The 16888-nt window shown below is 45.9% G+C and overlaps 1 protein-coding gene across 2 annotated transcripts in view; it reads right to left on the bottom strand.

The window, feature by feature from the left end:
* Window positions 1-852: 852 nt before the first annotated feature.
* Window positions 853-16888, bottom strand: part of mamdc2a (MAM domain containing 2a) — a 139506-nt gene continuing 123470 nt past the window's right edge. Inside the window, exons 11-14 of one of the 2 annotated variants that reach the window (XM_084319567.1) lie at window positions 15164-15319; window positions 10516-10775; window positions 8413-8497; window positions 853-1810 (exon numbers count right to left, since the gene is read on the bottom strand). In XM_084319567.1, coding sequence (XP_084175693.1) covers window positions 1749-1810; window positions 8413-8497; window positions 10516-10775; window positions 15164-15319 — 563 coding nt within the window. In that variant the 3' untranslated portion in view covers window positions 853-1748. Of the gene's footprint in view, window positions 1811-8412; window positions 8498-10515; window positions 10776-15163; window positions 15320-16888 lie in introns of those variants that run through there. The other variant, XM_084319568.1, reaches the window with a different exon arrangement.

Raw genomic sequence — 16888 nt, 5'->3', positions numbered from 1 at the left:
GCATATGGGAGGGGTGGACCAAACCACTATGAGGCATATGGGAGGGGTGGACCAAACCACTGTGAGGCATATGGCTTGGTCGGTCGTCCATACTGACACAATTGGCAGTGTTAGCGGGTGGGAAGCCGGTGGGGTTATGTGTCCTGGTCGCCTGAATACTTTAGACAACAAATGTTTGTTTCCTGATTGGCCAGGTAATTTCTGGTCATGTGACATGTATGCCCAATCGTGGGACCGCAAGTGTCTACACTGGTTAAGCTTAGGCATTCTTTCGAAGTTGGTTACGGTTAGAGTTTGTCTTAGAGCAGGGCGATAGAACGCCAGGTAGTTTGCAGGCTGTTAGACGCGGAAATAAGCGCAGAACTTGCTGTCCCACGATTGGCGCACATGTCACATGACCTGGCCAATCAGAGCGCATAACTCGCACGCGGAAACAAACATTTGTTGTCGAAAGTATTCACGCGTCCTGGTCGTTGTAAACAGCGACTCCTACAGGTCGGTCGGGGCGCCTGTTCAGCAGGGAGGGGATCGGGGGGAAATAGCGTGAACCTCCGCACGTGTTACATTCCCCCAGTGAGAGTCCTCGCTGTCAGGTGAAAAGAAGCGGCTGGCTGACTCCACGTGTATCGGAGGAGGCATGTGGTAGTTCTACACCCTCCCCAGGCCGACAGTGGGGCAATGCGCGCAACGACCAGGAAGGGAATTGGCATAACGACTAAATTGGGATGGGTGAAAAATACAGAAAAAGCCCAAAAATAAATAGAAAAAAAAATGTCAGGTGTCCATATTGGATATCTTTACCTTTTCTTTCCATAGTTTAAAATACACATCATTGAACCAACTTGAGACGTATGTATTCCCACCACTTTATTGACAGTAAAACTGTATTTTATTGCAGCATAAATCTATAGAAAACAACAACAACAGATAAGTTGCTTATTTGCTCCTTGTATGTAAAAACTGACCTGATACAAAGAATGCTGATTTGACACGATCAAACCCACCTGACATTTTTGTGCTATTCAAGAAAAATAGTTTTGGTTAATAAAACGAGAGACAACGTCTAGATCTAAAGAGAGACACACAGACCTCACCTAGCAGTCAGTACTGTGTGACTTCAGACCTTAAGCTGGATACAAATCCTTTGTCACAGTGAATTGGCAAAAATAAATCCTTGACTGAATTCTTATTAATAAGCAAAATAGCCTACATTGCAGAAGACTTGGCTCAGTGCTGTACAGTTTGTGTGAGTGCTGTACACGTGCTGAACTTGAGAGTGAAAAGACGCAGTGACCTTCTCTCACCACTAGGTGTCAGACTTGGACTGTGTGCAGAGAATCCAAACTCTCGACCGAAATCCCGTCCCGCTCCATTCCATGTGTCCAAATATAGGAGTCTGATGGGTTCTTGTCATGCGCAGGCGGACGACACAATGTCATTACCCAACGTGATAATAAGAGAATCATTTGGTATAAAAAATGGAAAATTAACGTATGATTTTTCCACCTGGATTTGTTTTTCTTTTAACAAAATCTCAGACTATACGACAGACAAAAGGAGAAAAAACAGTGTAGGCTTTGGGTGCAAAATGAGCAGTGCTCTAGTCTAAGTACATTGTCCTGCTGGACTGCCCACGTGCACGCACACCTCCACACCACCGCTGCCGTCATCACCACACACTGAACACACAGTCGCACGGAAATACACCCCTCCGGTCTCGGGGCAGTACTCGGGGGTCAGTACTCGGGTCAGTACTCGATCTCGTTGAAGTTCTCAGAGAAGCCGGAGTACGGAATGGTGTCCCCCGGATCTGGAGAGGAAGGACCAGAACAAAAGAGAGCAACAATGAATGCACAGAGTCCATTTGTATCACTGACGGCCTCGTTAATAATCTAGTCTGTGTTACTCCCACTGTACTGAGACCAGTTGGTGTCGTGTGTGAATAGTGTCGTCATGGTGACCCACTGACACAGCCAGAACAACACCATGTCCCATTGAACCAGTAGGTGAAGACTTCCATTACGATCAGAGAGAGAGAGAGAGAGTTGGTTTAGCTACATCTTCCATTACGATCAGAGAGAGAGAGAGAGTTGGTTTAGCTACATCTTCCATTACGATCAGAGAGAGAGAGAGAATTGGTTTAGCTACATCTTCCATTACGATCAGAGAGAGAGAGAGAGAGAGTTGGTTTAGCTACATCTTCCATTACGATCAGAGAGAGAGAGAGTTGGTTTAGCTACATCTTCCATTACGATCAGAGAGAGAGAGAATTGGTTTAGCTACATCTTCCATTACGATCAGAGAGAGAGAGAGAGAGAGTTGGTTTAGCTACATCTTCCATTACGATCAGAGAGAGAGAGAGTTGGTTTAGCTACATCTTCCATTACGATCATAGAGAGAGAGAGAGTTGGTTTAGCTACATCTTCCATTACGATCAGAGAGAGAGAGAGAGTTGGTTTAGCTACATCTTCCATTACAATCAGAGAGAGAGAGAGTTGGTTTAGCTACATCTTCCATTACGATCAGAGAGAGAGAGAGTTGGTTTAGCTACATCTTCCATTACGATCATAGAGAGAGAGAGAGTTGGTTTAGCTACATCTTCCATTACGATCAGAGAGAGAGAGAGAGTTGGTTTAGCTACATCTTCCATTACGATCAGAGAGAGAGAGAGAGTTGGTTTAGCTACATCTTCCATTACGATCAGAGAGAGAGAGAGTTGGTTTAGCTACATCTTCCATTACGATCAGAGAGAGAGAGAGTTGGTTTAGCTACATCTTCCATTACGATCAGAGAGAGAGAGAGAGAGAGTTGGTTTAGCTACATCTTCCATTACGATCATAGAGAGAGAGCGAGTTGGTTTAGCTACATCTTCCATTACGATCAGAGAGAGAGAGAGTTGGTTTAGCTACATCTTCCATTACGATCAGAGAGAGAGAGAGTTGGTTTAGCTACATCTTCCATTACGATCAGAGAGAGAGAGAGAGAGAGTTGGTTTAGCTACATCTTCCATTACGATCAGAGAGAGAGAGAGTTGGTTTAGCTACATCTTCCATTACGATCAGAGAGAGAGAGAGAGAGTTGGTTTAGCTACATCTTCCATTACGATCAGAGAGAGAGAGAGAGTTGGTTTAGCTACATCTTCCATTACGATCAGAGAGAGAGAGAGAATTGGTTTAGCTACATCTTCCATTACGATCAGAGAGAGAGAGAGAGAGAGTTGGTTTAGCTACATCTTCCATTACGATCAGAGAGAGAGAGAGTTGGTTTAGCTACATCTTCCATTACGATCATAGAGAGAGAGAGAGTTGGTTTAGCTACATCTTCCATTACGATCAGAGAGAGAGAGAGAGTTGGTTTAGCTACATCTTCCATTACGATCAGAGAGAGAGAGAGAGTTGGTTTAGCTACATCTTCCATTACGATCAGAGAGAGAGAGAGTTGGTTTAGCTACATCTTCCATTACGATCATAGAGAGAGAGAGAGTTGGTTTAGCTACACCTTCCATTACGATCAGAGAGAGAGAGAGAGTTGGTTTAGCTACATCTTCCATTACGATCAGAGAGAGAGAGAGAGTTGGTTTAGCTACATCTTCCATTACGATCAGAGAGAGAGAGAGTTGGTTTAGCTACATCTTCCATTACGATCAGAGAGAGAGAGAGTTGGTTTAGCTACATCTTCCATTACGATCAGAGAGAGAGAGAGAGTTGGTTTAGCTACATCTTCCATTACGATCATAGAGAGAGAGCGAGTTGGTTTAGCTACATCTTCCATTACGATCAGAGAGAGAGAGAGTTGGTTTAGCTACATCTTCCATTACGATCAGAGAGAGAGAGAGTTGGTTTAGCTACATCTTCCATTACGATCAGAGAGAGAGAGAGAGAGAGTTGGTTTAGCTACATCTTCCATTACGATCAGAGAGAGAGATAGTTGGTTTAGCTACATCTTCCATTACGATCAGAGAGAGAGAGAGAGAGTTGGTTTAGCTACATCTTCCATTACGATCAGAGAGAGAGAGAGAGTTGGTTTAGCTACATCTTCCATTACGATCAGAGAGAGAGAGAGAGAGTTGGTTTAGCTACATCTTCCATTACGATCAGAGAGAGAGAGAGAGTTGGTTTAGCTACATCTTCCATTACGATCAGAGAGAGAGAGAGAGTTGGTTTAGCTACATCTTCCATTACGATCAGAGAGAGAGAGAGAGTTGGTTTAGCTACATCTTCCATTACGATCAGAGAGAGAGAGTTGGTTTAGCTACATCTTCCATTACGATCAGAGAGAGAGAGAGAGTTGGTTTAGCTACATCTTCCATTACGATCAGAGAGAGAGAGAGAGTTGGTTTAGCTACATCTTCCATTACGATCAGAGAGAGAGAGAGAGAGAGAGAGTTGGTTTAGCTACATCTTCCATTACGATCAGAGAGAGAGAGAGAGTTGGTTTAGCTACATCTTCCATTACGATCAGAGAGAGAGAGAGAGAGAGAGTTGGTTTAGCTACATCTTCCATTACGATCAGAGAGAGAGAGAGTTGGTTTAGCTACATCTTCCATTACGATCAGAGAGAGAGAGAGAGTTGGTTTAGCTACATCTTCCATTACGATCAGAGAGAGAGAGAGAGAGTTGGTTTAGCTACATCTTCCATTACGATCAGAGAGAGAGAGAGTTGGTTTAGCTACATCTTCCATTACGATCAGAGAGAGAGAGAGAGAGAGTTGGTTTAGCTACATCTTCCATTACGATCAGAGAGAGAGAGAGAGTTGGTTTAGCTACATCTTCCATTACGATCAGAGAGAGAGAGAGAGTTGGTTTAGCTACATCTTCCAATACGATCAGAGCGAGAGAGAGAGTTGGTTTAGCTACATCTTCCATTACGATCAGAGAGAGAGAGAGAGTTGGTTTAGCTACATCTTCCATTACGATCAGAGAGAGAGAGAGAGAGTTGGTTTAGCTACATCTTCCATTACGATCAGAGAGAGAGAGAGTTGGTTTAGCTACATCTTCCATTACGATCAGAGAGAGAGAGAGAGAGAGTTGGTTTAGCTACATCTTCCATTACGATCAGAGAGAGAGAGTTGGTTTAGCTACATCTTCCATTACGATCAGAGAGAGAGAGAGTTGGTTTAGCTACATCTTCCATTACGATCAGAGAGAGAGAGAGAGTTGGTTTAGCTACATCTTCCATTACGATCAGAGAGAGAGAGAGTTGGTTTAGCTACATCTTCCATTACGATCAGAGAGAGAGAGAGAGTTGGTTTAGCTACATCTTCCATTACGATCAGAGAGAGAGAGAGTTGGTTTAGCTACATCTTCCATTACGATCAGAGAGAGAGAGAGAGTTGGTTTAGCTACATCTTCCATTACGATCAGAGAGAGAGAGAGTTGGTTTAGCTACATCTTCCATTACGATCAGAGAGAGAGAGAGAGAGAGTTGGTTTAGCTACATCTTCCATTACGATCAGAGTGAGAGAGAGTTGGTTTAGCTACATCTTCCATTACGATCAGAGAGAGAGAGAGTTGGTTTAGCTACATCTTCCATTACGATCAGAGAGAGAGAGAGTTGGTTTAGCTACATCTTCCATTACGATCAGAGAGAGAGAGAGTTGGTTTAGCTACATCTTCCATTACGATCAGAGAGAGAGAGAGTTGGTTTAGCTACATCTTCCATTACGATCAGAGAGAGAGAGAGAGTTGGTTTAGCTACATCTTCCATTACGATCAGAGAGAGAGAGAGAGTTGGTTTAGCTACATCTTCCATTACGATCAGAGAGAGAGAGAGAGTTGGTTTAGCTACATCTTCCATTACGATCAGAGAGAGAGAGAGAGTTGGTTTAGCTACATCTTCCATTACGATCAGAGAGAGAGAGAGAGAGAGTTGGTTTAGCTACATCTTCCATTACGATCAGAGAGAGAGAGAGTTGGTTTAGCTACATCTTCCATTACGATCAGAGAGAGAGAGAGTTGGTTTAGCTACATCTTCCATTACGATCAGAGAGAGAGAGAGTTGGTTTAGCTACATCTTCCATTACGATCAGAGAGAGAGAGAGTTGGTTTAGCTACATCTTCCATTACGATCAGAGAGAGAGAGAGTTGGTTTAGCTACATCTTCCATTACGATCAGAGAGAGAGAGAGAGAGAGTTGGTTTAGCTACATCTTCCATTACGATCAGAGAGAGAGAGAGAGAGAGAGAGTTGGTTTAGCTACATCTTCCATTACGATCAGAGAGAGAGAGAGTTGGTTTAGCTACATCTTCCATTACGATCAGAGAGAGAGAGAGAGTTGGTTTAGCTACATCTTCCATTACAATCAGAGAGAGAGAGAGAGAGAGAGAGTTGGTTTAGCTACATCTTCCATTACGATCAGAGAGAGAGAGAGTTGGTTGAGCTACATCTTCCATTACGATCAGAGAGAGAGAGAGAGAGTTGGTTTAGCTACATCTTCCATTACGATCAGAGAGAGAGAGAGTTGGTTTAGCTACATCTTCCATTACGATCAGAGAGAGAGAGAGAGTTGGTTTAGCTACATCTTCCATTACGATCAGAGAGAGAGAGAGAGTTGGTTTAGCTACATCTTCCATTACGATCAGAGAGAGAGAGAGTTGGTTTAGCTACATCTTCCATTACGATCAGAGAGAGAGAGAGAGTTGGTTTAGCTACATCTTCCATTACGATCAGAGAGAGAGAGAGAGAGTTGGTTTAGCTACATCTTCCATTACGATCAGAGAGAGAGAGAGTTGGTTTAGCTACATCTTCCATTACGATCAGAGAGAGAGAGAGAGTTGGTTTAGCTACATCTTCCATTACGATCAGAGAGAGAGAGAGTTGGTTTAGCTACATCTTCCATTACGATCAGAGAGAGAGAGAGTTGGTTTAGCTACATCTTCCATTACGATCAGAGAGAGAGAGAGAGTTGGTTTAGCTACATCTTCCATTACGATCAGAGAGAGAGAGAGAGTTGGTTTAGCTACATCTTCCATTACGATCAGAGAGAGAGAGAGAGTTGGTTTAGCTACATCTTCCATTACGATCAGAGAGAGAGAGAGAGTTGGTTTAGCTACATCTTCCATTACGATCAGAGAGAGAGAGAGAGTTGGTTTAGCTACATCTTCCATTACGATCAGAGAGAGAGAGAGAGAGAGTTGGTTTAGCTACATCTTCCATTACGATCAGAGAGAGAGAGAGAGAGTTGGTTTAGCTACATCTTCCATTACGATCAGAGAGAGAGAGAGAGTTGGTTTAGCTACATCTTCCATTACGATCAGAGAGAGAGAGTTGGTTTAGCTACATCTTCCATTACGATCAGAGAGAGAGAGAGAGAGAGAGAGAGAGTGGGTTTAGCTACATCTTCCATTACGATCAGAGAGAGAGAGAGAGAGAGAGAGAGTTGGTTTAGCTACATCTTCCATTACGATCAGAGAGAGAGAGAGTTGGTTTAGCTACATCTTCCATTCCGATGAATATTATAACTGATCATTATATCAGCTATCATCAATAGTAATACTGACTTTACACAGTCCTCTTTTAAACATGATGTCATCAATAGTAATACTGACTTTACACGGTCCTCCTTTAAACATGATGTCATCAATAGTAATACTGACTTTACACGGTCCTCTTTTAAACACGATGTCATCAATAGTAATACTGACTTTACACAGTCCTCTTTTAAACACGATGTCATCAATAGTAATACTGACTTTACACGGTCCTCTTTTAAACATGATGTCATCAATAGTAATACTGACTTTACACAGTCCTCTTTTAAACACGATGTCATCAATAGTAATACTGACTTTACACGGTCCTCTTTTAAACATGATGTCATCAATAGTAATACTGACCTGTACACAGTCCTCTTTTAAACACGATGTCATCAATAGTAATACTGACCTGTACACGGTCCTCTTTTAAACATGATGTCATCAATAGTAATACTGACTTTACACAGTCCTCTTTTAAACATGATGTCATCAATAGTAATACTGACTTTACACTGTCCTCCTTTAAACATGATGTCATCAATAGTAATACTGACTTTACACGCTCCTCCTTTAAACATGATGTCATCAATAGTAATACTGACTTTACACGGTCCTCTTTTAAACATGATGTCATCAATAGTAATACTGACTTTACACGGTCCTCTTTTAAACATGATGTCATCAATAGTAATACTGACTTTACACGGTCCTCTTTTAAACATGATGTCATCAATAGTAATACTGACTTTACACAGTCCTCTTTTAAACATGATGTCATCAATAGTAATACTGACTTTACACGGTCCTCTTTTAAACATGATGTCATCAATAGTAATACTGACTTTACGCGGTCCTCTTTTAAACATGATGTCATCAATAGTAATACTGACTTTACACGGTCCTCTTTTAAACATGATGTCATCAATAGTAATACTGACCTGTACACGGTCCTCTTTTAAACATGATGTCATCAATAGCGATGTCACTTCTTATCGATGGGCCCCGGATGGCTTCAAATATAATCTGCAAGAAACAAACAATTCACAAACCATTCGTATACAGTACACATTCACATACAGTACACATACAGTACACATTCACATACAGTACACATACAGTACACATACACATACAGTACACATACAGTACACATACAGTACACATACAGTACACATACACATACAGTACACATACAGTACACATACACATACAGTACACATACAGTACACATACAGTACACATACAGTACATATACACATACAATACACATACAGTACACATACAGTACACATACACATACAGTACACATACAGTACACATACACATACAGTACACATACAGTACACATACACATACAGTACACATACAGTAAACATACAAATACAGTACACATACAGTACACATACACATACAGTACACATACAGTACACATACAGTACACATACACATACAGTACACATACAGTACACATACACATACAGTACACATACAGTACACATACACATACAGTACACATACAGTACACATACAGTACACATACACATACAGTACACATACAGTACACATACACATACAGTACACATACAGTACACATACACATACAGTACACAGACAGTACACATACACATACAGTACACATACACATACAGTACACATACAGTACACATACACATACAGTACACATACAGTACACATACACATACAGTACACATACAGTACACATACACAGACAGTACACAGACAGTACACATACACATACAGTACACATACAGTACACAGACAGTACACATACACATACAGTACACATACAGTACACAGACAGTACACATACAGTACACATACAGTACACATACAGTACACAGACAGTACACAGACAGTACACAGACAGTACACATACAGTACCCATACAGTACACATACAGTACACAGACAGTACACATACAGTACACAGACAGTACACATACAGTACACAGACAGTACACAGACAGTACACATACAGTACACATACAGTACACATACAGTACACATACAGTACACAGACAGTACACAGACAGTACACATACAGTACACAGACAGTACACAGACAGTACACATACAGTACACAGACAGTACACATACAGTACACAGACAGTACACAGACAGTACACATACAGTACACATACAGTACCCATACAGTACACATACAGTACACATACAGTACACAGGCAGTACACATACAGTACACAGACAGTACACATACAGTACACATACAGTACACAGACAGTACACATACAGTACACATACAGTACACAGACAGTACCCATACAGTACACAGACAGTACACATACAGTACCCATACAGTACACATACAGTACACAGACAGTACACATACAGTACACAGACAGTACACATACAGTACACAGACAGTACACAGACAGTACACAGACAGTACACATACAGTACACATACAGTACCCATACAGTACACATACAGTACACATACAGTACACATACAGTACACAGGCAGTACACATACAGTACACAGACAGTACACATACAGTACACATACAGTACACAGACAGTACACATACAGTACACATACAGTACACATACAGTACACAGACAGTACCCATACAGTACACAGACAGTACACATACAGTACCCATACAGTACACAGACAGTACACAGACAGTACACAGACAGTACACATACAGTACACAGACAGTACACATACAGTACACAGACAGTACACAGACAGTACACATACAGTACACAGACAGTACACATACAGTACACATACAGTACACAGACAGTACACAGACAGTACACAGACAGTACACATACAGTACACAGACAGTACACAGACAGTACACATACAGTACACAGACAGTACACATACAGTACACAGACAGTACACATACAGTACACATACAGTACACATACAGTACACAGACAGTACACAGACAGTACACATACAGTACACAGACAGTACACATACAGTACACATACAGTACACAGACAGTACACATACAGTACCCATACAGTACACAGACAGTACACAGACCTGGTGTGGGATGTGGCACTGGTAATCCACCGCGGCCCTCATCCAGCTGACGCTCTGCTCGCCCTGCCTCCGCCACAGCAGGGTGTCGTGCTGGCGGTCTCCGCGGCGCAGCGAGGCGCTCAAGGTGCCGGTGCCCGAGCCGTACATGTGGAAGTGGAACACCAGGCACTGGGGCTCGGAAGAGCCGCGCAGCGAGGAGGAGAGCAGCCGCGCGCTGTGGCCCGGGCGCATCAGGGACGCCTCCACGTACAGGAAGTGGCCTAGAGGCGGGACACAGCCATACCTTTAACCCTTTCACTGCCACACTACAGACGGTTAACCCTTTCACTACCACACTACAGAAGGTTAACCTTTCACTACCACACTACAGAAGGTTAACCTTTCACTACCACACTACAGAAGGTTAGTCCTTTCACTACCACACTACAGAAGGTTAACCCTTTCACTACCACACTACAGAAGGTTAACCTTTCACTACCACACTACAGAAGGTTAACCTTTCACTACCACACTACAGAAGGTTAGTCCTTTCACTGCCACACTACAGAAGGTTAACCTTTCACTACCACACTACAGACGGTTAGTCCTTTCACTGCCACACTACAGAAGGTTAACCTTTCACTACCACACTACAGACGGTTAACCTTTCACTACCACACTACAGAAGGTTAACCTTTCACTACCACACTGCAGAAGGTTAACCCTTTCACTACCACACTACAGAAGGTAAACCCTTTCACTACCACACTACAGACGGTTAACCTTTCACTCCCACACTACAGACGGTTAACCCTTTCACTACCACACTACAGAAGGTTAACCCTTTCACTACCACACTACAGACGGTTAACCTTTCACTACCACACTACAGACAATTAACCCTTTCACTACCACACTACAGACGGTTAACCTTTCACTACCACACTACAGACAATTAACCCTTTCACTACCACACTACAGACGGTTAACCCTTTCACTACCACACTACAGAAGGTTAACCTTTCACTACCACACTACAGACAATTAACCCTTTCACTACCACACTACAGAAGGTTAACCCTTTCACTACCACACTACAGACAATTAACCCTTTCACTACCACACTACAGACGGTTCTGTATCATTAAGGGGTTCCGCTTGGCATCACTCATGCACTCCCTCGCGTACGTGCACGCGCACTGAATAAATTCCACAAATGTACCTTTAATACCAGTATTAGTCTGACCACACCCCTCATCAGCTTACCTTCATAAGCAGGTGTGTGGTCACCTGCTCTCCTTCTCGCTTTCACCACAAGGAAGTGCCTCGGTAGTACCCCACTTGACGTGTTGATTAGTTGAAAAGAGTTGTGACAAGTCTACATTGTGCTTAATTTTTTCTTCTCTCATATCTGTTGTAAAGAAAAAGTTTGGGTCATAATGTATTCTGCGGAGAGTAGACCCGCTAGACCTACTCTTCACCAGCGGTTCTCCATTCCCTCCTCCGTCGTGCGTTCTGGTGCTGGGCTGTTGCCACTTTCATGGTTGCCGACCCAGCCCAGGAGACAGCCGATGGATAGTTTGCCTCTCCGAAGAGCCGAGGAGTCGGTGCCGTCGCTCCAGCGATGGCCTGATCTCGACTCTGGTTCTTCTGGTTCCAGGGAATCGTCCGTTGGTGAACGGTCGGTTGTTTTGGAGCCGGAGGATTTGCGACGCAAACTTTTCGCGTCTGCCCGTTCACGTCGCAAGATGGTAGCATGCAGGCGCGAACGGCCTGGGTTTGGGGAACTGCTGGAGACCAGCGAGGATGCTTGTATGATGGTCCCGTGGAGGAGAGTATCCCTCCTCAGGAAACACCGGAGGGGGGAGAAATGGCTCCATGGGGCTCCCTGTTCGAGGATGTCGAGGAACCACCTTGGCCTCATCAGCAGACTGTGGCTCCTTGACCAGTTGCAGCCTGCTGCATGTGAGGGATGCGGGTTCGGTGGAGGAAGGTCCGCAGGGGGAACTGCGGGCTTTGTTTCCCGAGCTCATGGCGGTAGCCGCCACCGCAAGCGGCGTGCCGCTGCCATTGCCTGCACCTGTCCCTGATGATCTCATAGGTCATCGCTGGCAGCGTTGCCCAGTGAGAGGGGTGGAGGTTGTCTACCCATTTTTCCCCTCAATGGGGGCCTATGTTCGTCAGGGTCAGGCGGTTTCCAACATCATGGGACTAACCCCTTCCTACGTACCAGTTACGCGGGTGTCGGGGTTAGTCAAAGGTATGGGGGAGGGCGTGCCTCGGCTTGACAGTCCGATGGCCGCTCTCCTCTGTCCGGATATGGTGTGGGAACCCTTATGCAAGCCGGTCCTCCAGGGGAAATCGGCTAGGCGATTGGCTTATTGGGGTGACCAGTCATTCATCGCTGGTACACAATCGCTGGCTGCGGCGTCTAACATCGCCCACCTGGCTAGATTTGTATCGGGGATTATGACGGGCGGCACGGATCTGAACGAGGTAAAATGCGATCAGATCACCCAGGCGGCAGGAGCTGTCCTGCACCTTTCCCAGGTGCTGGCCATAGCCATGGGGAAAGTGCGTGCCCTGGCTACCCTGGGCCAGCGTCATCTTTGGCTGGAGCAGGCCCGTGTGCCGGAACGGAAGAGAGCCCCTCTTCTGACGGCCGCGCTCTCCGACGCTGGTCTGTTCGGGAAGGCCCTGCGGTTGATGACCTCAACATGCAGAGAGATGGCAGAGGAGAGATCCATCCTCCAACCCCATTTTCCGCCTCCCGTCCTTGCCGGTGGAGTCAGAAGGCTTCCGCGACGTCGAGCTGTCTCCGTCGTCCCTACCACTGCCTCCGCCGCCGCTGCTGGCCCTTCCAAGAAGGCCAGGAGAAGAGACGGCGCTTCTGCTACCGCCGGCCCATCCACGACCGGAGGAGACGGTAGGGAACGTCGTGACCAGCAGACAGTAACCTACCGTCCCTCCGGGGCTCCTCGGGGTGGCAAGACTCGAGCGGCGCGAGGTGGCAGACGCCGCTGAGAGTGACTTTTCCCCTCTGTGTCCCCTCTCTTTTACACCCTCCCCGGCCCCTCTATGATTTTGTGCCTTAAAACATTATAAATAAAGAAGTTCCCCGACATAAGGGGGACTATGTTTTGGCCGAACAAACTGTGTGTTTCTTCAACAATTCATATGGTGGGGTTGTGTAAATATGAATCTGCACTTTTACCTTGTGAGATGAGTCGTGTTGTGTTACGAGGTTAAGCAAGGTCTGCAACATACACTCAGTAATAGGTTCTATTAGCTTGATGCTCCACATGCAGGTAGAAACTGGTGTTATTCCATTACTTGAACTAAGTACTTGAACTTGGTCATGCAACTACGCCAGCATACGCACCTTCCGCCGGGGCGGCTGTGTTCAGCTGTCCTTTCTGGCGCCTGTCTCGTTGCCTGGTTTTCCTCGGTGCGCTGCCTGCTTCCGTTGGTTAACCTTTTTTGTGTGCTTACGGCTATGCTGACTGCCTGTTGCAGGGTCAGTGTGCCAGGCAGTGTACTATCGGGGAGGACAGGGCCCGCTCGGCTGAGGGGCCTTTGTCCGAATACGCTGGCGATGTGGGGGGCGGGGTCACTAAGTGCCCACCTGGTGGGGTCTTGATGCTGGCATCATGGACTTCTCCGGGCCCCCGTTCCAGGGGGTCCAGTCCCTTTGGTGGGTCTGGGTCTTCCTTCGCGCTCCGCTGCTACGGCCTTGCCACGGGGTTGGGTTTGCCATTGACCCCGTGATTCTGGGGGCAGTAACGAGGTTGTTCCCTCCGTTCGTTCCCGGTTGGCATGCGGGTTGTGCGTGTGTGTAGTTGTGGGGTCAAGCCACGGTCTGCTCACCCTGTGCGTTGAGTTGCTTGAGTGCCTCTTCGCACGGTCGGGTCCGTCGCCCTCCCGGGAAACCTCTAATAGGGGGGGTGCCCTCCATTAGGGGGGGCCCTTCCCTGTTCTGATGGTTGTGGGGGGCCTTCAGCGGGGTGTATTTGTCGGCCGGTGGCTCCGCTCGGCCTCCCTATGTGCATGAGTGATGCCGAGCGGATCTCCTAATGATACAGAACGTTAGGTTATGACTATAACCAAGTTCTGTTAATTAGGGGTGACGCTCGGCATCCGACGCCGCTGCAGCCCTTGACCTCACCTTGTGGTGAATGCTTGGGAAGGAGGAGAGCAGGTGACCACACACCTGCTTATGAAGGTAAGCTAACGAGGGGTGTGGTCAGACAAATACTGGTATTAAAGGTACATTTGTGGAATTTATTCAGTGCGCGTGCACGTACGCGAGGGAGTGCATGAGTGATGCCGAGCGTCACCCCTAATTAACAGAACTTGGTTATAGTCATAACCTAACGTTAACCTTTCACTGCCACACTACAGACGGTTAACCCTTTCGCTACCACATTACAGACGGTTAACCTTTCACTACCACACTACAGACAGTTAACTTCTGTATTGTTGCAGTGAAAGGGTTAACCCCATAGGTAGTGTGGTCGTGAAAGGGTTAACCCTGTTTTTAGCCTGGTATCGGCCCAATATCAGCAAGTAATAAAAGAACGGCGCCCCCTGGTGGCCAAGAAGGTCCAGTCAGCTTGAGCCTGAATCTCGGAACAGAGTTGTGGTAACAGTGGATGCCTAGATGACTCACCCACCCCTGTTGTGTGGTCCCCTCTGGGGCCGGTGTAGGAGGTGGGGGTCTGCCCTCGGACCCTCAGCCAGTCCCCCTCGTCCCCCTCCTGGTCCTGGGTGTAGCCACAGTCTCCCGTCTCGAAGTTACACTGGCCTGGGAGGGAGCCCACCGTACCTGGAGAACACACACCTCCATCTTTAACCCTTTCACTACCACACTACAGACGGTTAACCTTTCACTACCACACTACAGAAGGTTAACCTTGCCTAAGAATAAAGAATAAAATAACCCTAAGAATAAGATAATAATAATAAAGTACGGTCCGTGATTCACATTTCGTATGTTTGATTTTATTTTATTTTATTTTATTGATGGATTAAAAACACACAAGGATCCAAAGGATAACATAAATCCTTATCTCCGTCATGGTCCCAGGGCTGTTAGGCCACAACAAAAACACGGCAATAACACAAAACACATGCATTTAAAACATTAGAAGACTAACCTATACAGTAGCTCAAATGTTATGCCCCACAATAACTAAAAACTGATTGGAAACCCATTAAAACTATAGGGGGCTATTCCTCTATTCTGTCCATGAGCCACTTCCTGACGCTTCTCTTGAAGCTGTGGAGGCTCGAGCTCTGCTTGATGGGGATAGGCAGCTTGTTCCAATCCTGGGCTCCAGAGAAAGTAAGGGAGCACTGGCCCAATTTGGTGTTATGTATCGTTCTAGTATAAAATATACAGTAAAAATATACAGAAGTCTACAGTAAGTGTACAGTAAGTGTAATATTGACACTGTTGTTTTAAAAGTAAAAGTCCAGGAAGATGGTAACTGTCACTCTGTGCTCAGTGATGCAGTGAGGCACAGTGATGCATTGTAAAGTCTCATGGCTGTGCCGTTCAGTGCTACATCTTGGGAGTGTTAGTCTAGCACTGTACATGCTCCTCCTGTCTGTCAAGTCTGTGTATAGTGGGTGGGAGGGGTTGTCCATGATGGCCTGGAGCTTAGCAAGGCTCCTCCTCTCCGCCACCACCGCCAGAGAGTCCAGCTCCACCCCTACCACGTTACTGGCCTTCCTGACCAGCTTATCCAGCCTGTTTGCGTCCCCCGCTCTCAGTCCACTGCCCCAGCAGGTTCTGAAGGTGGCAGGACTCTGACCCATAGTGGAAGGTCAAATAAATGACAAAACTTAACCCTTTCACTACCACACTATAGAAGGTTAACCTTCATCTCCTCCCGCCTTGACTATTACAACTCCCTCCTCACTGGCATCACCTCCCGCTCCCTCCATAAACTGCAGATGGTCCAGAACTCAGCCGCCCACCTCCTCACTAACACCCGGTCCCGTGAACACATCCTCCACTCTCCACTGGCTCCCTATCAAAGAACGCATCAACTTCAAAACACTACTCCTCACCTTCAAAGCCCTCCACAGCCTGGCCCCCCCCTACCTGACTGATCTCCTTCTCCCCTACCGCCCCACCCCTTCCCTCCGGTCCTCCTCCACTGATGACTGTCCCGTCATCCAAACTTAAAAACGTTGGTGATCGGGCCTTCTCTCGCACGGCACCCCGACTCTGGAACTCCCTCCCTCAGTCCATCAGAGACTCCCCCACACTCTCCACCTTCAAATCCCGCCTCAAAACCCACCTGTTCTCCCTAGCCTTCAACCCCCCCCCCACCCATAACCAGTGATTCCAGTAACGCGTTACTAAGTAACGCGTTATTGTAATCTG

This window comes from Notolepis coatsorum (genome assembly GCF_963971535.1).
Source record: "Notolepis coatsorum genome assembly, chromosome: 1".
Lineage (NCBI taxonomy): Eukaryota > Metazoa > Chordata > Actinopteri > Aulopiformes > Paralepididae > Notolepis > Notolepis coatsorum.
This window is presented reverse-complemented; position numbering and strand designations above follow the sequence as displayed.